This window comes from Drosophila tropicalis, unplaced genomic scaffold (genome assembly GCF_018151085.1).
Source record: "Drosophila tropicalis isolate 14030-0801.00 unplaced genomic scaffold, ASM1815108v1 contig_158, whole genome shotgun sequence".
NCBI classification, from domain to species: Eukaryota; Metazoa; Arthropoda; class Insecta; order Diptera; family Drosophilidae; genus Drosophila; species Drosophila tropicalis.
The window spans coordinates 6,606,186-6,623,113 of NW_027172602.1; the positions used below are offsets into that span (position 1 = coordinate 6,606,186).

General features: G+C 39.5%; 2 protein-coding genes across 4 annotated transcripts in view; both read left to right on the forward strand.

Moving 5' to 3' along the window:
* vex (somatomedin B and thrombospondin type 1 domain containing protein vexed) overlaps window positions 1-16,928 on the forward strand; it is an 81,243-nt gene that overhangs the window by 3,705 nt on the left and 60,610 nt on the right. The gene's annotated exons all lie outside the window — the stretch shown is intronic.
* LOC137582502 (trichohyalin-like) lies at window positions 3,716-9,304 on the forward strand. Its single transcript, XM_068297077.1, is given in 3 exon segments — window positions 3,716-5,202; window positions 5,204-6,280; window positions 7,079-9,304. Coding segments are annotated over 3 exon segments (3,999 nt in total). The 5' UTR covers window positions 3,716-4,506.

Consider the following 16,928-nt stretch of genomic DNA (forward strand, 5'->3'; position numbering starts at 1 on the left):
AAAAATTTATCCAAGTTGCCAAATGAAATATGTCTTCTTCTCTTCACTTCCACTTGAATCAAATCATGTGGAATAAGAAGATTTTCGTATAATAACCTTTATGGGGGGGATTGGCCCGCTTAGCGCTCCTTCAAACTTGATTTTTTGTTTCCGCTTCTTTTTCTCAGGATTTTATTTGAACGTCTATAACTACCAATTAAGTTGGTAAATATATAGCCGCCTAAACAGAGACAAACACAGAGACAGAGAGAGAGAGAGAGAGAGAGAGAGAGAGAAAGGAGATTCAATGGCGATGGAAGTGGAAAAGAAAAGCGTATAAAGCGATAAATGTCAAGTTAAAAAGGAAAACAACAATGTTCGAGCTGTAACAGATGCTGAAGACGGATCGTAAAGTTGTAGCTAAAGATACAGATACAGACACATACATATGTATGTATGTATGTATAGTGTTGAGAGGGGATACTTGATAGGGATAAGAATTCGTATCTGTGTGTGTGTGTGTGCGTCGGCTCAATCAATCAAAGTCGTCTTTGTGTGTGTTTAAATATAACAGCATTCAGATAACATTTAAGATATGCTTATTGATTCACCACTGACAACTTGCCCACCTCTGCCTCTTCGTCTTCTCACTGTCTCTGAGGGGTCATCTACATATAGGATTCGCCTCACACAAAACACCAATCGACTCGTAGATGCCATTAAGATGCCCCCGCTGGTAGCAATGTCTATGGAATCAATTGAACTGGCCTCAGACCAAAAGCAACAAATGGCTAACAAAACCGAAAGCCTACCACCCCCCCCCACACACACACATCCTCTGCCACTCAACAGCCAGCATTCATTAGGCCAGACCAGAACCAAAAACCAACAGCAAATGCTGGTTTGATGAGAAGAGACAGACCCAGAGCCCAAGCAGACATCTTTGGTATGGGCACTCATCAAACTCCCATAATTCACGCTAATTAGTTCGACGAAAACCATCCAAAGGACAAGATAAAGATAGAAAAGAGAAAATAGAGCAAAGAGAAAACCAGCAAGAGAAAGAGAGACGGCGAAAGAGAGATACAGTATTTTGGGGTTCCCCTCGCCATGCCTCGCCCCTTTTTTTTCTTCTTCTCCTTTTTATTTTGTGTCTTTTTCTTGGTCTTTGTATTTCACGCGTAATTGATGACAAACATTTAAATGTGTTTGTCGGTATCTGTATCTGTATCTGCATCTAAGTCAGCGTCTGCATTTGTTACTCCTTTGCCATGGCCTCAGTCTGACCTTTTAGGTCCGTGCTGTTTGTCTGGTTGGTGGTCGGTGGTCGGTCTGGTGACCCAACAACAACAACACTCAGAGGAAGCCTTATCATAAAAAAGCTATAAAAACCAAAGAATAAACCGTTTAATGAGACAATTAAGCCAAATTCTAAATACTCTAACTCTTTTAGATAAAACCTAAAATTGGTTACAAAAATGTTCTGTTAGAACTCATGAATATTTGATTTCGAATTGGGAAAAAAATCAACTTGGGTGTTTTCATTAAATAGTTTATAACCTTTTCTAATGGTTAATATAATGTGATCTTTAATTAAGTACTTAGGTAAATAATATTTGTTTCTGTGTCTTTGGCAATGCCAGATATTCTTGCCGAATGACAAATTCAATATTCTCGCTATTCCAGTTAGGGTATCATATTATTTGATGAGCAATTACAGTGCATATCGAATGACCAAAAGAAGGTTTCATTTTCGTTCATCGTCTCATGATCACAAATTGTATGCGACAACTTGGGTGGTCGGTCCACGGACCATACAGACCTTGCCTCTTGGATCCACGGACCGCATTCCACTTTGTCGCAGAAGCCGCCGCTGCGAGAAGGGCGAAAAGGCCTTTCGGTGGGTTTGTAGGTAAATGAATCACATTTGCGTCAAGACTTATCAAATCAAATAAATCAGTTGAGCATTGGTCTACAAAGTGAGGACAAGTGAGGCGAGAGCGAGAGTTGTGCGGCCTAAATGAGACTTGACTTGAACTTGGATGTCATTTTGTTTGGGTCCAAGGGTCTCAGCTGAAACTTGAACTGGTCACGATTGGATAATCATGCAAATGCATTGTGTCCTATGTTCATGTTTGCTTAAAACCTCTTTTTTTTCACTTTGGACTTTATTGCAGTCTTTGGCAGACATTGTTTTGGAATTTCCCTGCAAATTGATTTTTGGACCAACAATTACTAATGGGATCAACACTATATATATTTGTGTATCACAAATTTCAACTTGAAGCAACCTTTGGAAACCTCTTTTGCCTTTACTTTTTAAAGTTAATCTTCTACTCATGGAATTAAAACGAAATAGAGAAAACTACAACCAAATGAATTTTGCTAATCGTTGAAAACAATTGGCAAAACAAAATCGTTTGACCATTTTAGCCCTGACAGTGCCAGATTAGGGTCTACCGCAAAAGTTTTTGGCCAAAAACTTTTGTTTGGGTATGGCCAAAAAGTTATGCAAACAAATGATATAAAAATGGCTTTTATAAAACGGATTTAAATATTAATTATTATGAAAACTGCCAACACTCAATTATAGATGGCGTTGGAATTGAGCATATTTGGGGGCTTATCATTGCCAAACAATAGAATCGGGGCGATTGCATAAGGGAATGAGAAAGAGCGATTTGGGTTTTTGGGGTTAAACTTTCTCCTCTCTTTAGCCCTTTTCCTTTCTCTCATTCTCTCTATCTCTCTCTTTCGCTCTTTAGGATTCAATTATTGTTCGACATAAATGGAGATGGAGAAGGCTTGAGGCCTTTGGTCTTAATCATTATTGAAATGTTTTTAAATGCCAACAACACGCCTTCTGAACGCCCACGACCACACCCATCCACACACATACATACACATGTAGTTGTAGTTGATGAATGATGACGGCTAACCACCCCTCTGCCATATAAGAAAGAGGGGCTATAGGCTAAATAAATACTTGCCTAAGACTTTTAGCCTAAGAAAACTCTTAGCAGTTTATTAATTTCATTTAGCGCACATTAATCGCACTTTATGCTTGGCCAATCAATTTGCCAAATGAGGGCAAACTTTGGGTTTAAGGGGTTTGAAATTGTTCGCAGAGAAAGCGAGACCGAAAGTAAGAGAGAGGGGGAGAGCCTGTTGATGTATCGTTGGCACATAAAGTTATCGATATCTCGTATGATATAATCATTATGTACATTATTTTTGTCAGGTCATTGGTTGTAGTAGGCTTTGAGAATACTTATTTGCCATAATTGTGATATTTGAAATGCAAAGTGAAAAGAAACAACCTGCACGTCACAAAATGGATGACCGTCCCTTGCAACTGGATAAGGCTGCTCAAAGGCATTCCACAGATGAGCAACGAGATCGAAATTGTTTCCAGAAAATGGCAAAAATACGTAAGCTGATCGAAACTGAAGATGGAAAAAACAACAAACTGAACCTATGCACCGAGTGGTTGGGTGTCTTTAGCCGAGCTGGCAAGGAAGAAGCCTACGTTCGTAATTATTTGGTGGATTTAATGTATTCACAGTTGAAAAGTACGAATCAATTGAGCTCACCCTTCACCGAGATGGGGACTTGTAATCGAGAATTGCGTTCATTGTTGCGCATGCGACCGGCAATGGCAATGGTAGATGGGAATAGTCCGCCGTTGCTTCGCGTTCCGCAGTCTTCGTACTCGAACCTGAATGAGATGAAAAGGGATCAACGTGGTCAAGTGAAGCACTTGGACACTATAGAAGCCAAAAATATGAAGGAAGCAAAGAAAGACTTATCGACATGCAGACCCGGAGTTAATCCTAGATCTCCGCGTGCGCAGACACATTCGAAGTACTTTGATGAGCTCTCAAAGATCAATCAGCGTAAATGTGCCATGGCTAAATTGGACCAAAGGAAAAGGGACTCAAAGGTTGGCGGTAACGAGTTGTCCAAGGAGCGGTTGAACACTCTTGACGCGCCACATACCAACTTCCACATTCAAGAGCAAGAGCGCAAGAAGCTGCAAATTCAAGAGCGTAGGCAACGGGACGCTCTTGACCGACAACGGAGAGAACGTAACCGGAGTCAAGAGCGTCGACAGCAGGCCGAGAGACATAAACAAGAGCAACAACGACTCGAGACGGAAAGAAAAAGGCTAAAGAAGGAGACACTTGAACGCCATCGCAAGGTGCAGGATCGGCGCGAATATGAGCGTAAGATGATCGAAAGTAGGAAAATAGAGCAGCAGCTGTACGAAAAAAGAATCGGGGAACAGTGGGAAAAAGAGCAGGAGATGTGGAAAGAAAAGCCCAATAAGGTACGTCAAAATGAAGGAAGAGATCAGCGTCAACGGTCCAGAAATCTCAGGCAGAGAAGTCCAAGTCCAATAGACAATCCAAATCTGATTCTAATAAGCGAAGTCGACAATACAGATCAGGCTGAGATCAAGCGAATTGAGCTAGAATTGTGTGAAATTCTTTTGAAGAAGGATCTAGAAACCAAAAAAAACTTGAAATGGAGGAAGAGAAGAGGAGGGCAGAAAGGCGCCAGCAGGAATTGCGCGCTGAGAATGCAAGACAAAAGGAAGCAGCTTATGAAAAACTGAAAGAAATGCATAGAGAGATGGCCAAAGAAAAGCGTGAGAGCCTTTTAAAGGCTGAAGAGAGGGAAAGAATTAGGCAGCGGGAGTTTGAGGAGCAACAAAAAGAAAGAGAGGAAAAAAAACTACAGGCATTGGCCTTACTTAAAATGGAAGAGGAGAGAGAAAAACGTGCAAGAAGAGAACTGGGAGAAATGCGACAAAAATTAAGAGAAATAGACCGTCAAAGAGAGGAGGAAAGAGAGCTACGTGCCAAACAAGAGATAGAAAGAAAAGAAAACGAGAGAAAAATGCTGGAGCGACAAAGAGAAAAGGAAAGAGAGGAACGGGCAAGGAAAGAAAGAAAGGAACAAGAGCGTCAAAAAGAAGAGGAAAGAAAAATTCGTGAAAAACAAGAGATCGAAAGAAAGGAAAACGAACGGAAAGAACAGGAGCGGCAAAGGGAAAAGGAAAGAGAGGAACGGGCAAGGAAAGAAAGAAAAGAACAAGAGCGTCAACGAGAAGAGGAAAGAAAAATTCGTGAAAAACAAGAGATCGCAAGAAAGGAAAACGAAAGGAAAGAACAGGAGCGGCAAAGGGAAAAGGAAAGAGAGGAACGGGCAAGGAAAGAAAGAAAAGAACAAGAGCGTCAACGAGAAGAGGAAAGAAAAATTCGTGAAAAACAAGAGATCGAAAAAAAGGAAAACGAAAGAAAAGAACAGGAGCGGCAAAGGGAAAAGGAAAGAGAGGAACGGGCAAGGAAAGAAAGAAAAGAACAAGAGCGTCAACGAGAAGAGGAAAGAAAAATTCGTGAAAAACAAGAGATCGCAAGAAAGGAAAACGAAAGGAAAGAACAGGAGCGGCAAAGGGAAAAGGAAAGAGAGGAACGGGCAAGGAAAGAAAGAAAAGAACAGGAGCGTCAACGAGAAGAGGAAAGAAAAATTCGTGAAAAACAAGAGATCGAAAAAAAAGGAAAACGAAAGAAAAGAACAGGAGCGGCAAAGGGAAAAGGAAAGAGAGGAACGGGCAAGGAAAGAAAGAAAAGAACAAGAGCGTCAACGAGAAGAGGAAAGAAAAATTCGTGAAAAACAAGAGATCGCAAGAAAGGAAAACGAAAGGAAAGAACAGGAGCGGCAAAGGGAAAAGGAAAGAGAGGAACGGGCAAGGAAAGAAAGAAAAGAACAGGAGCGCCAAAGAGAAGAGGAAAGAAAAAATCGTGAAAAACAAGAAAACGAAAGAAAGGAAAACGAAAGGAAAGAACAGGAGCGGCAAAGGGAAAAGGAAAGAGAGGAACGTGCAAGGAAAGAAAGAAAAGAACAGGAGCGTCAAAGAGAAGAGGAAAGAAAAATTCAAGAAAAACAAGAAATTGAAAGAAAGGAAAACGAAAGAAAAGAACTGGAGCGGCAAAGGGAAAAGGAAAGAGAGGAACGTGCAAGGAAAGAAAGAAAAGAACAAGAGCGTCAAATAGAAGAGGAAAGAAAAATTCAAGAAAAGCTAGAAATTGAAAGAAAGGAAAACGAAAGAAAAGAACTGGAGCGGCAAAGGGAAAAGGAAAGAGAGGAACGGGCAAGGAAAGAAAGAAAAGAACAAGAGCGTCAACGAGAAGAAGAAAGAAAAATTCGTGAAAAACAAGAAATCGAAAGAAAGGAAAACGAAAGAAAAGAACAGGAGCGGCAAAGGGAAAAGGAAAGAGAGGAACGGGCAAGGAAAGTAAGAAAAGAACAAGAGCGTCAAAGAGAAGAGGAAAGAAAAATTCGAGAAGAACAAGAAAACGAAAGAAAGGAAAACGAAAGGAAAGAACAAGAGCAACAAAGAGAAAAGGAAAGAGAGGAACGTGCAAGAAAAAAAAAGAAAAGAACAGGAGCGCCAAAGAGAAGAGGAAAGAAAAATTCGTGAAAAACAAGAAATTGAAAGCAATGAAAACGAAACCAGAGTAAAAGAGCGACAGGACATCGAACGACAACACGCAGAGCACAAAAAGAGAGCACACTTGGAGTCAGAAAAAAGAGAAATAGAAAACCGCGATAGAAAAGAAGTAGAACGTCAGAATCTAGAGCGTCTAAAACACGAGCAAAGGAGAACAGAAAGTGATGAAATCAATTGCCAGATACAAGAAAATGAAAAAAAGAAACAGGAAGAAAAGAACAAACGAAAGAAACAAGTAGAGTACGAACGTCAAAAATCAAAAGAGAATTATGCATTTGAACTTCAGCAGAACGAGAGAAGGGTAAGAAAAAGATTTGGATCTGGCAGAACGACAAAGAAAGCAAAAAATTGATCATGAAATTGAACATGAAATTGAACGGCAGAGAGCAAGGCGTGCGAAAAGCGAAAAAAGAAAATCATAGACGCCAGTTGGAAGAGCAGGCGAGAAGGGCTACAGAATATATTTTACTGGCAAATCAAATTTCAGAGGAGACACAACAACAAACTGACATACAGCCGACCAGAGAACACAAAGCTAGGAGAAAACCAGAACGCGAAGAAATTATAATGGAAACTCAACAGAACAAGCAACTTAAACGAAGGTATAGACAAGAAAATCCATATCAGCAGATTGGTGATCAGAGGGGAAAGCACGAAACAGATCCAAAAGTGGAAAAACAACGAGAAGAATGTGCATCTCAGAAGAAATTAGAGCCAACTCAATTAATACAAAACCACGAGATAGAGGGACGATCCCATAGAGGATATCGACACATAATTCAGCGGCGAGGAGCTATTCAAGTGCAGGAGCAGTGGCAAAAAGCCTGGAATTGCGTTAATGAAATGGTGGCGGAGAAGGACAGATTGGACTGCGAGATACAGGAAGCGTTTAAGAAACTAGAAGCCCTGAAAGCTGGAAAGGACGAAGTGGAATGCCAAAACTGTGCAAAGTGCTCGCAAACGGTTAATAAAGGAAAGCCTGGCTCTACTCAGTGCAATGTTTCACCAGAGTCACAGCCTCTCTCCGATGAGATTTCGGCCAATTGGGAAAGAGACAATGCCACCAAGCTTAAATTACTTCAGGACCTGAAAGCGGCACTTGTCGAAAAGAGGAAAACCCATTCAGAGAAGCATGCCACCCAAAAAATCGATGAAGAAGCCAATAAGCAGGAAGCCTTGAGCACAAAACCCGAACCTAGGTCCAAGTGGGACTTTATGTGGTCGCCAATGCTGCAGCAGTATATAAATTTGGAAGATCAAATGCCAACTGTTGGCGAAACTCCCATGATACCCAGCTCTGAGCTGAACGATGAACAATTCTTGCTTAATCCCTATAGTCAGTCAGAGATTAGGATACGGCGGGAATTGCAGCGACGCTTGCACCACAGAAATCTTCGTCCTCGCGCCAGTTCTAGTCAAGAGTATTTCAAACCTGTACCACTTTCCACCATGACACAAGGTGAACGTTGGTCGCGTTTCATGGAGGACTATCAGGAATCAAGCGTCGACGATTTTGAAACGCAGACAGATGGTCCACGTTCGGTAGTTGGCCAGATCACACCACCTAGTTCGGAGGGGTGTCAATCATCCCCGTGTTCCCAAAAATCCTCTCTTCAGTCTTTTGATTCCCAGCAGTCATCGAGTGGACCGGATCCAAAATGCCAAATAGCGAGCAGATATTGTCCCCATCAAAAAGCCTATGTTGTTGACGAGGATCTATCGGATGGACAATCGAATGAGATTCCACCACGACCACATGGAAACACCGAAGAGCAAAATAAATATCACCACTGGGTGCGTTCTCGTGTTTCAAAATGGGAACAACAATTGAATTTGCAAAGAGACGACGATGCCGATAGCCCTCAAGATGAAAAGCTGGAGATGAAGTACAAGGGATTAGAGGACAGATCGCCGTCTTTGCTGACTTATTGCATACAGACTGGACGACAAAAACATAGATCTGCGACATGTGATCGAAATATGGATTCACCTCCACAAAGTAGCAATGATCGTTTGTATCAGTCTCCAACGGGTCAACTTACCGATGCTGAAGACAGTCATTCATTTGGATGTCTATTGCAAGGAGAGCTCAAGGCAAGATGTGAGACACCAGAGATGGAAATACGTCACTTAATGGCTGAAAATGTGTTAATGGAGCGCAAATTGCGTAATGCGAAGTGGCGGCGAAGGGATAGCCAAATCAGAAAACACATGGCACATCAGGCCATTAGTGTAATACGGCTTTTTCATAGACAACGTCGGGCTACAACACTTTGTGATGACGAACCGTCAGAGCATTTTGAGAATGTTGCTGTCGAGAATCAACGGGAGAATCTGGTTAATTTGGTGCATCAGAAAGAAATGGAAAATTTACAATTATCTTTCAATATATTCCGTAAACTCTCCACACCTTTTATCGATGGCGAAGAGGTCAATGCTAGTTTTAGTCTCGAACTAATGAAATTAGACACCCAACTGGAGTCTCATTTGAAGACAGTGTTAGCAAAACCACTCAAACGGCAAATGGAGCTAAAAGCCGCTAATTATCAACGACAGCGAGAGCAGGAAGAGAATGCCCGTCTAGTGGCCACTTGGCGGACAAATGAACAATTGCAACGTAAAAAAAGGCATTTGCCCAAACATTGCCTTCGCCTCGTACAACGTCTTTTTAACGATCAGTGCGATATGAGCCATGGTCCGGCCAGAGAGGCCCTGCAGAATATTGGTAAATTATATAATAACTGGCAGCAACACGTCAATCGAGTGGATCTCGAAGAAACGCCAAAAGCTACACGAAGAAAACAGTAACTATCCCACTAAAGGAGGAGTCAGAGGCAGAGACACAGGGAGGGAAAGGGATTTTAAGTACTCACTTACATCGTCATCGTCGTCGGCCTGCATCAATGTTTGCTCTCTGGTTACGCGTCAGCACTGCTGCAAAAGATTTTTTTTTATTTTGTGACCTCCTCATACACGGGATGACTGAAATCACTTTGGATTGGGGTCGGGTCGGACGGGCCCGGTCGCTTATTCACCTCTTGCCTCTGTGTCAATGTTGATTTTTGCTACTTGCCATCGCGACGATGCTTGTCGTATCTTCGACAACTAAAGTCAAACTCAATTTAACAACAAAAAACAAAAAAGCACAGGCGAAGCAGGAGAAAAAAAAAACGAAAAAACCAGAGACCCCGACGTAAATGTAAATTGAAACTTGTTTGCGAGCCGTGAGTAAACTTTGCTTGCCAGACTACTGCGATGCCACTTCACATGTGCACACACACACACAGATACACACAAAATACACACACACATACACAGTACACCTGCAGTTCCATCTCCATTGGCGTCTCCTGTCCATAGTCAATCCCCTCATGTACTTGGAGGAGTGAAAGTCTACTCCGACTGGAAAGTTGCCGTCTGTGCGTTAAAAAGCAATTTCTTGACTTGCATTGGCTCTTCACCTATCCACCCGCAGAATGTCTTCGTGTTTTTTTACCTCCATCAGCAAATTTGGTTCGTTTTTAATACCTTTTATTATTTTATTTTCACAATCATTTTTTTTTTCTGTCTGCATAATAAATGATGTCAAATTAATTAAATCGACGTTGTGACTCTGTGCAAAGTAAAGTGGAATGTTAAGTATTTGCTTTCTGTGTGTGTGTTGGTTAAAGGGTAAATTGATAGGCTGATCCATTACTCAAAGGCGACAAGGCGACAACAGTCGTCAAAATGTCTGAATAGCCATTGAAATCAGATATTAACGATGGCTTATAGGCGCAACGCGCTAATTAAAACCAAAATTTATGTGAATTTAATTAAAGGGTCAACACCCGTCTTGTAGCCCTCAAAGGTATGCTATACATTTCAAACTAAACATTGTGCTCAACTTTGCCTTGTTTAATCGTCATTTAATTGTTTGCAATTCGGTTTCAAAATATCGAAAATCAACTTGTTATCGTGTGCTTCAAATTTTGTCAGGTTATATACACTTTAGTTTCTACATTTTAAGGTTTATAGTTACTTTGTCTTTGTGAGAGCCTAATTGGAAATATTTCCTAGTAAAATTCTTTGACTAATGAGTTTTCCAGCAAGCGGATGAAACAAAGATGGGCACAAGCCAAAAGGCAAAGTCAAGGCATACATTGTGGCGGGAGAGTAAACAAACGAAAAAAAAAAAAAAAAAACAAGAACACAAAAAAAGGTTAAAAAGCTAAAGCACTGACTGTGGGATACCCTGCGGCAACTGAAGCAAGCTCTTCAGCTCCGTATTTTGAGACATTTCTCGTGCAAGTTTGAAGAAAATTGGCCCCGAATCGAACTAGTATATCTTGGTGCGTTTTGATTTCATATATTCAAATGTCATGTGTTTGTTTCCATAAGATTTTCGCTTTTAATGAAGATTCGGAAATACTCACATTTGTTTATTTGATTGTAGGGTATAGAACAAAAATGGCGAAAAAGTAAAACTAGCAACCGATAAATGCACAACAACAGCAATATATGTACATACATTGCATGCATTGAAGCGACCTTGACAAAACACTGCATCTCTCTCTTTCTCTCTCATCCCCCCAAACACACACACTCATACAGGGACAGACTTGGTATATCAGTTGGTAGAAATTTTTCTTTTTTGCCTTTGCTCTAGTTTAGAGGTTTTTGTTGCTTCTTTTGTTGCTGTGTTTTGCTTGTTTGTTGTAATTAGTGCATGTAACATTTGAAAGGATATTAATTATTTTGATGGTGTGTGGGTCTCTCTATGAGTGTGCATGTGTGTGTGTGTTGGTGTTTACCTAGCATGTTGGACATTTTGCCAACATGTGGCATTGCCTCAACTGACCCACTTCGTTTTTTTTTTTCTTGCTTCACCTCTTTGCCATATCCTCCTTCATTTTCTGTCGTTTTCCGGTCCTTGTTGTGTATTAGTTTTCAACAATTTGAACAGTTTGTTTATCTCTTTGGGTTCGATTGTTTTTGTTGTCGATTTCCTTTTTCTTACTGTTTGAAAATTAATTAGATTTTTGTTAAATCAATGAAACTTCTTCAATTTCCATATCAATCAATGGCATGGCAGTGTAATTGAAACAATTGAAACTATTTTTCTGCTCTTCGTAAAACAAGAAAAAGAATTGGAGGTTATTTGTTTGGCACTTGTCATAACAGAAGCGGCAATATACATAAAAATTAAAAATCCACATTGCAAAATGGATAAAAAACAAATATATTGCAATCGAGAGGAGAGAGGAGAACAATATGCAAGTGAAAACATACGAAAAATTTTCCTCAATTGCAATCGGGCAAACAATATGGAAACGGAAATGCTACGTTTTATTTACAGCGGTTGAACAATTGGGCAAACATTCGGAAATACGAAGAACACAAAAACAGCATGAAAATAAAAATCCAATTGAGAGGTAGAAATTGGGGGAGGGGGAACACGAAAAGGCAAAAGTTCCACCAGATGCAGATCATCATCATCATCATCATCATTGTTGATATTGTTACTGTTACTCTTGATACTGGGCAAATAGAGTATAAATGGACAAACAACAAGTGAATTATTGTAATGCAAGTCATGTTGACTCTGTTGAAATCCATCCAAAAATCTTTCTAGTGAAGAAAGGGAGACCTAGTGGAAGTTTTCCTCTCAACTCATCTGCTCCGCCAATCATCACCATCATCACCATCATCATTGTCATCTCTACGTTTGAGTGCACACAGCAAAAGCAAAAGCAAAAGCAATGGCAATGGAAATGCAAAATGCATCGGAATGCGCTTTCTCCACTTGCCTTTTTGTTTGAGCCCAACGATGCGTGGCTGCTGTGATAAAAGTAACCAAAAGTGCCAGGACAACGACAGCCAGGACGACAGCAGGCTGATCCACTTGACAGATAACAAGTACGCAAGTTAGTATAAAGAGTGTGCGGCTCTGAAACGTAACAAAAGTTACAAGAAAAACTGATCAAAAATCGATTCATTCTACGTAACTAGCATGCAAAGCTAGCAGAGACCGACCAAAACAATATCCAAATACGAAAAAGAGAAAGAAAAAAGCAAAATAAAAGCATTTCCATTAAATTTAAGAAAGTTTGCCAAGTTTAGACAAAAATTGTGCTTTAATTATGGTTAGCCAAGTTGAAAGAAAAAAACTCAATTACTAGATGTTCGTTCATCGAAATGAATAAGCAATTGGTAGCAGATTTGTCATATATTCCTTATAGAGTTGGATATGTATAGTTTGGTCATTTACAAACGGAGTATCAAAGAGTGTTGCTCAGTTACTTTTCAAAGAAGTACGATAAGTATGTTTGTGGGCGTGTGTGTGTGTGTGTGTGTGTGTGTTTGAATCACTTATTGAAGTGAAGTGATGACAAGTTTTTTATGTGGCTTTTGCTCTCTTCTTTTTGTGAGTTTTTTTTTGTTTTTTTGAGTGCGAGAACCTTTGACATTGGCAAACAATAAAATTGCGTATACGCCAATGTGGCAAAGTCACATTAATCATTCGCACTGGTGTCGGTATGATAAAAGTATAGCATACTTTTCTGCGGTTTGCCAAATAAGCCAACCAAGAAAACCAAAAGAAATCCAACAAAATGCTTGGAATGCGGTATTAAATTAATTGAAAACATGCTTAGATTATGTTTACCTAACAAAAAGCCAACATCAACACAGACAAACAGAAAGTTAGAGCAGAGACACACACACACACAGGCAGACAGACGAAAAATGCGTGTGTGTAAAAAAAAAGAACAACAAAAGGACTTCTTAATGAAAATTTTACCGAAAAAGAAATGAATCCTTTTAAGAAATTGGATTAGATACTTGGCTAAAAGAAAACAACAGAGAAAACCAAAAATGCCACATTAACCTTTCTTTGGTCTCTGTTTTTCTGTGGCTAAGCGATTTAATCGATAAAAGTTAATTCTCTAAAGTGACTACCAAATATGAAAGGTTTGCAATTAGGTTGAAATAAAATCTACCCTTTTTTCGACTCTTGTTATTTGCAAGTTTAGCAACTTCATTATCCTCCCTAGAGAAGGAGAAAGGGATAGCAAGATGACAGACAATTAGAATGGAGCAAGAGTCAGCTTAAGCCTTTTTGTGTGCAATGAGTTGAAATAAATCGTGATCATTATGTGAACTATGCATGTAGACTCTTTGCCATCTGCGTAAATTCTCGCACTTTCAATGGCCGATGAGTTGTCAAAAAATGAAAGGAATCACCGGCAAATGGCAACAAATTTGCCGCCTGTGCATAATTGTTCGACAATATTGAAATAAGGAACCACACACACATAGACACACACATGGATGGATAAATGAATGGATAAAAACTAATGAATATTTTTGCTTCATCATCGATAGCCAATGCATTCATTGGCAATGTCAGTTAGCCAAGAGCCAACAACCAAAAAGCAACAGTCAACACCCAGCAGGCAGCAGATGCGTGACTTGGCCAATAAGCCGTCAATGTTTGAGCCACAAATGGCCCACGAAAAATGGCCCCCAAAGCGAAAATGTATTCAAGAAACAGAAAACGAATTGGTCACAAAGGATGAACTTTAAAAAAGAAAAGAGATAACTTTTGTAACATTTCTATCTTTGTCACATAGGAGAATCGAATCATCTGCTTACTTTTTATAAGCAATGAAAAATTGGTTAGACTTTAAATTTTTCACACAGATTGAGACAGTATTTAATAGTTGGTCTATTTCTCCTCTTTCTGCAGTTGTCTAACTATCAGTATAAGCACTCTTCTTCTTCAATCAAATAATTGTCCTTTTGTATATTTTCCTAAATATTCTTTTAGAAGCAAGTCTCCTTTTGAGGAGTGGAGTTATGGAAAGATTATCCCATTCTGTTTAAATGATGCTCACATACCACAAAATCATAATCACCAAATTGATGTGTTGGCCAATTGTAAATCAACATCTACATTTGCCATAGATGCATTTCTCATTCTCTTCACGTACTCAGGAAGATGATCGGATTACTTTGGAATGTCATAGACCTTTAGATTCATCTTTCCTTCTAAACCAAATTGTCTTAGGTATCCAATTAATGCTAATGAAATTTCGGATCAGTTGTCTATGGATTCACCATATCCACAAGATGTGCGTTGATCGAGAGCCAAGTGCATGCAATTTTTTTGTTGAATGTTTGTTACACAGTGTAATTGAATTTTAAATTTCTGTTGTGTATATTGTGCAAATGAAATTTAGGCAGTTTGGTTTTTTTTTGTGTTTGTCCATATGTGTGTAATTGTTGTTTGTTGCTTTCGTATATATGTATATTCTGTCATTCAAGATGCAATCCCATTCGCATTTGTATTCGCAATTCGCACTACAAATTCATTGTGTGTAAAAACATGGTACACACTCGCACTCACTTTTCCCTCTCTCTCTCTGTGTGTGTGTGTATGTATCTCACAATCTCTGGTTGTCTCCAGTCACCAGTTTATAGTTTTCAGTCCTCTGCAGCTGCAGCAATGGCATTTTTATGCAAAACAACTGTTTGCTGTCAGCAGCACAGCAGGCGAACAGGCGGGATGTTGGTCAGTTAGTCGGTTGGTCGGATGGTGGGTCGCTCAATTGAGGAGTTGGAGACCATTGGAAACGGGGTGGATGGGGGCAACTGAATTGGCCAACGTTGACAATTTCAGAAAGAGCACAAAAAATGTTGTTTTCGCTTTAAGTAACGCATGAAAATCGGATAACATAAAAACTCTTTATCGAAATAACAATAGAAATTCATAGGATTTGGTGCGAACAATCAATTGTAATTAATTTTACTGCTCTTTAATTTAGTTTATTTGCCTGATTTGTTTGCCCAATTCATTTCGCGAACTACCTATGCAAACCTGGTCACCTTCCAACCCCAAACTCACTCGCCATTCTATTGTTTGTTCGCTGCAAATGCAAATATGTATATATTGTGTGTATGTATGTGTGTATGTATGTATGTTGTATATATTATTGTCAAATGTAACATGGGTGACTGATTGGACTGAATCGATGACTATGCATGAGTGTGGATAGCTGGCTGATTGATTTGGTTGAGTGACTAAATGAATACGCATTTGCATAATATGTGTCCATAAAATTGATCAGATTATACGGAGAAAGACACGGACTAGACAGACAATCAAGAAGAAAAAAGTGTCAGTTGCAGATTAAGCAATTGCAATTGGACTTAAAGCTGAGAGCAATTGTAAAAGAACCGACAAGGAATAATATTATTTAAATATAATATGTATATGTATATGTATGTATTTCGCTTTGGGCCCTAAACAGAAGACCTGATTTCAATGAAAAGCGTGTGAAAGCGTTGAAAAGAACAATGGAGGAATTGTTTTGCATGAAAGGACTCGCTTTTGGGTAAATATTTGTGTAAAGTTATTCAAAATTGTTGCAATGATTTGATTATTATCATTCTGGTTTTGAATGGCTGTTGGATGGCCCATTGTGTTTGGGCTTCTTCTGGGCTTACAAATTGCGACAAGAACTAACTAGGTATTTAAATTTAACAACTTTTCCAAACTAAATACACAGCTTAGGGTATTTAAGTTTCATCGCAGCTCATCAAATCCTTTGCATTTTGTTTTCTAGTCCTTCGATGGGTAAATTGAAGGCGTTGCTACTGTTGCTGTTACAGTCAAGTAGCGAATGTTTAAGCTGCCATAATTGGCTTAAATGTAAGCCAACTTACACACGCATACACAACTGATGGCTGCTCATGCCATTAAAACCAAGTAGCTGGTGGAAGGCGGCAGAAAAAGAAATACATTAAAGAGCTTATGCTAACAATTAAATTATTTTTAAGCACTGCAAAGCAAAGCTCACAAAGGCCATACACACACACACACACACACACGCACAGTTGCTTGTAGGAAAATGTTTCCACTGCGCTAATTTTAAATAATGCGCATACGCAACGTTGTTCAGCGTCAAAGCTAAAAGTGGCTCAAGTGGTGTAGGTGGTGTTGGGTAGCCAAATGTGGGTTGAAGGGTGTGGTTTAAAGTAAATGTTTGCTCTTACCCCACCACCACCACCACCTCCCCTCTCTCTATATACATATGTTTGTTTGGGGTGTGTGTGCGAGTTTAATCAATTTGCTTGGCGGGCATTTGTTTCATTTTTTATTCCGTGTTATTTTTTCTGCTGCTGTTGTCTCCAGGCGCACAAAAGTATGCTACATTCTTTTTACTTCTCCCTGGCTTATTCTGTATACCCTTGAAATGGTTTGCTAGCTGGCAGTAATTCAAGGATTTGACATCAGTCAACATCATCATAAAAGGTGATAACAAGAAGAATTACAGAATGTATATGCTAAAAGTACATTTGTTTTCAAATCAATATCATTTAAATTAAAAAAGGGTTCAATGAACATTTGATTCCAAATTATATACATGTATTAAAAAAGGGTTCGATT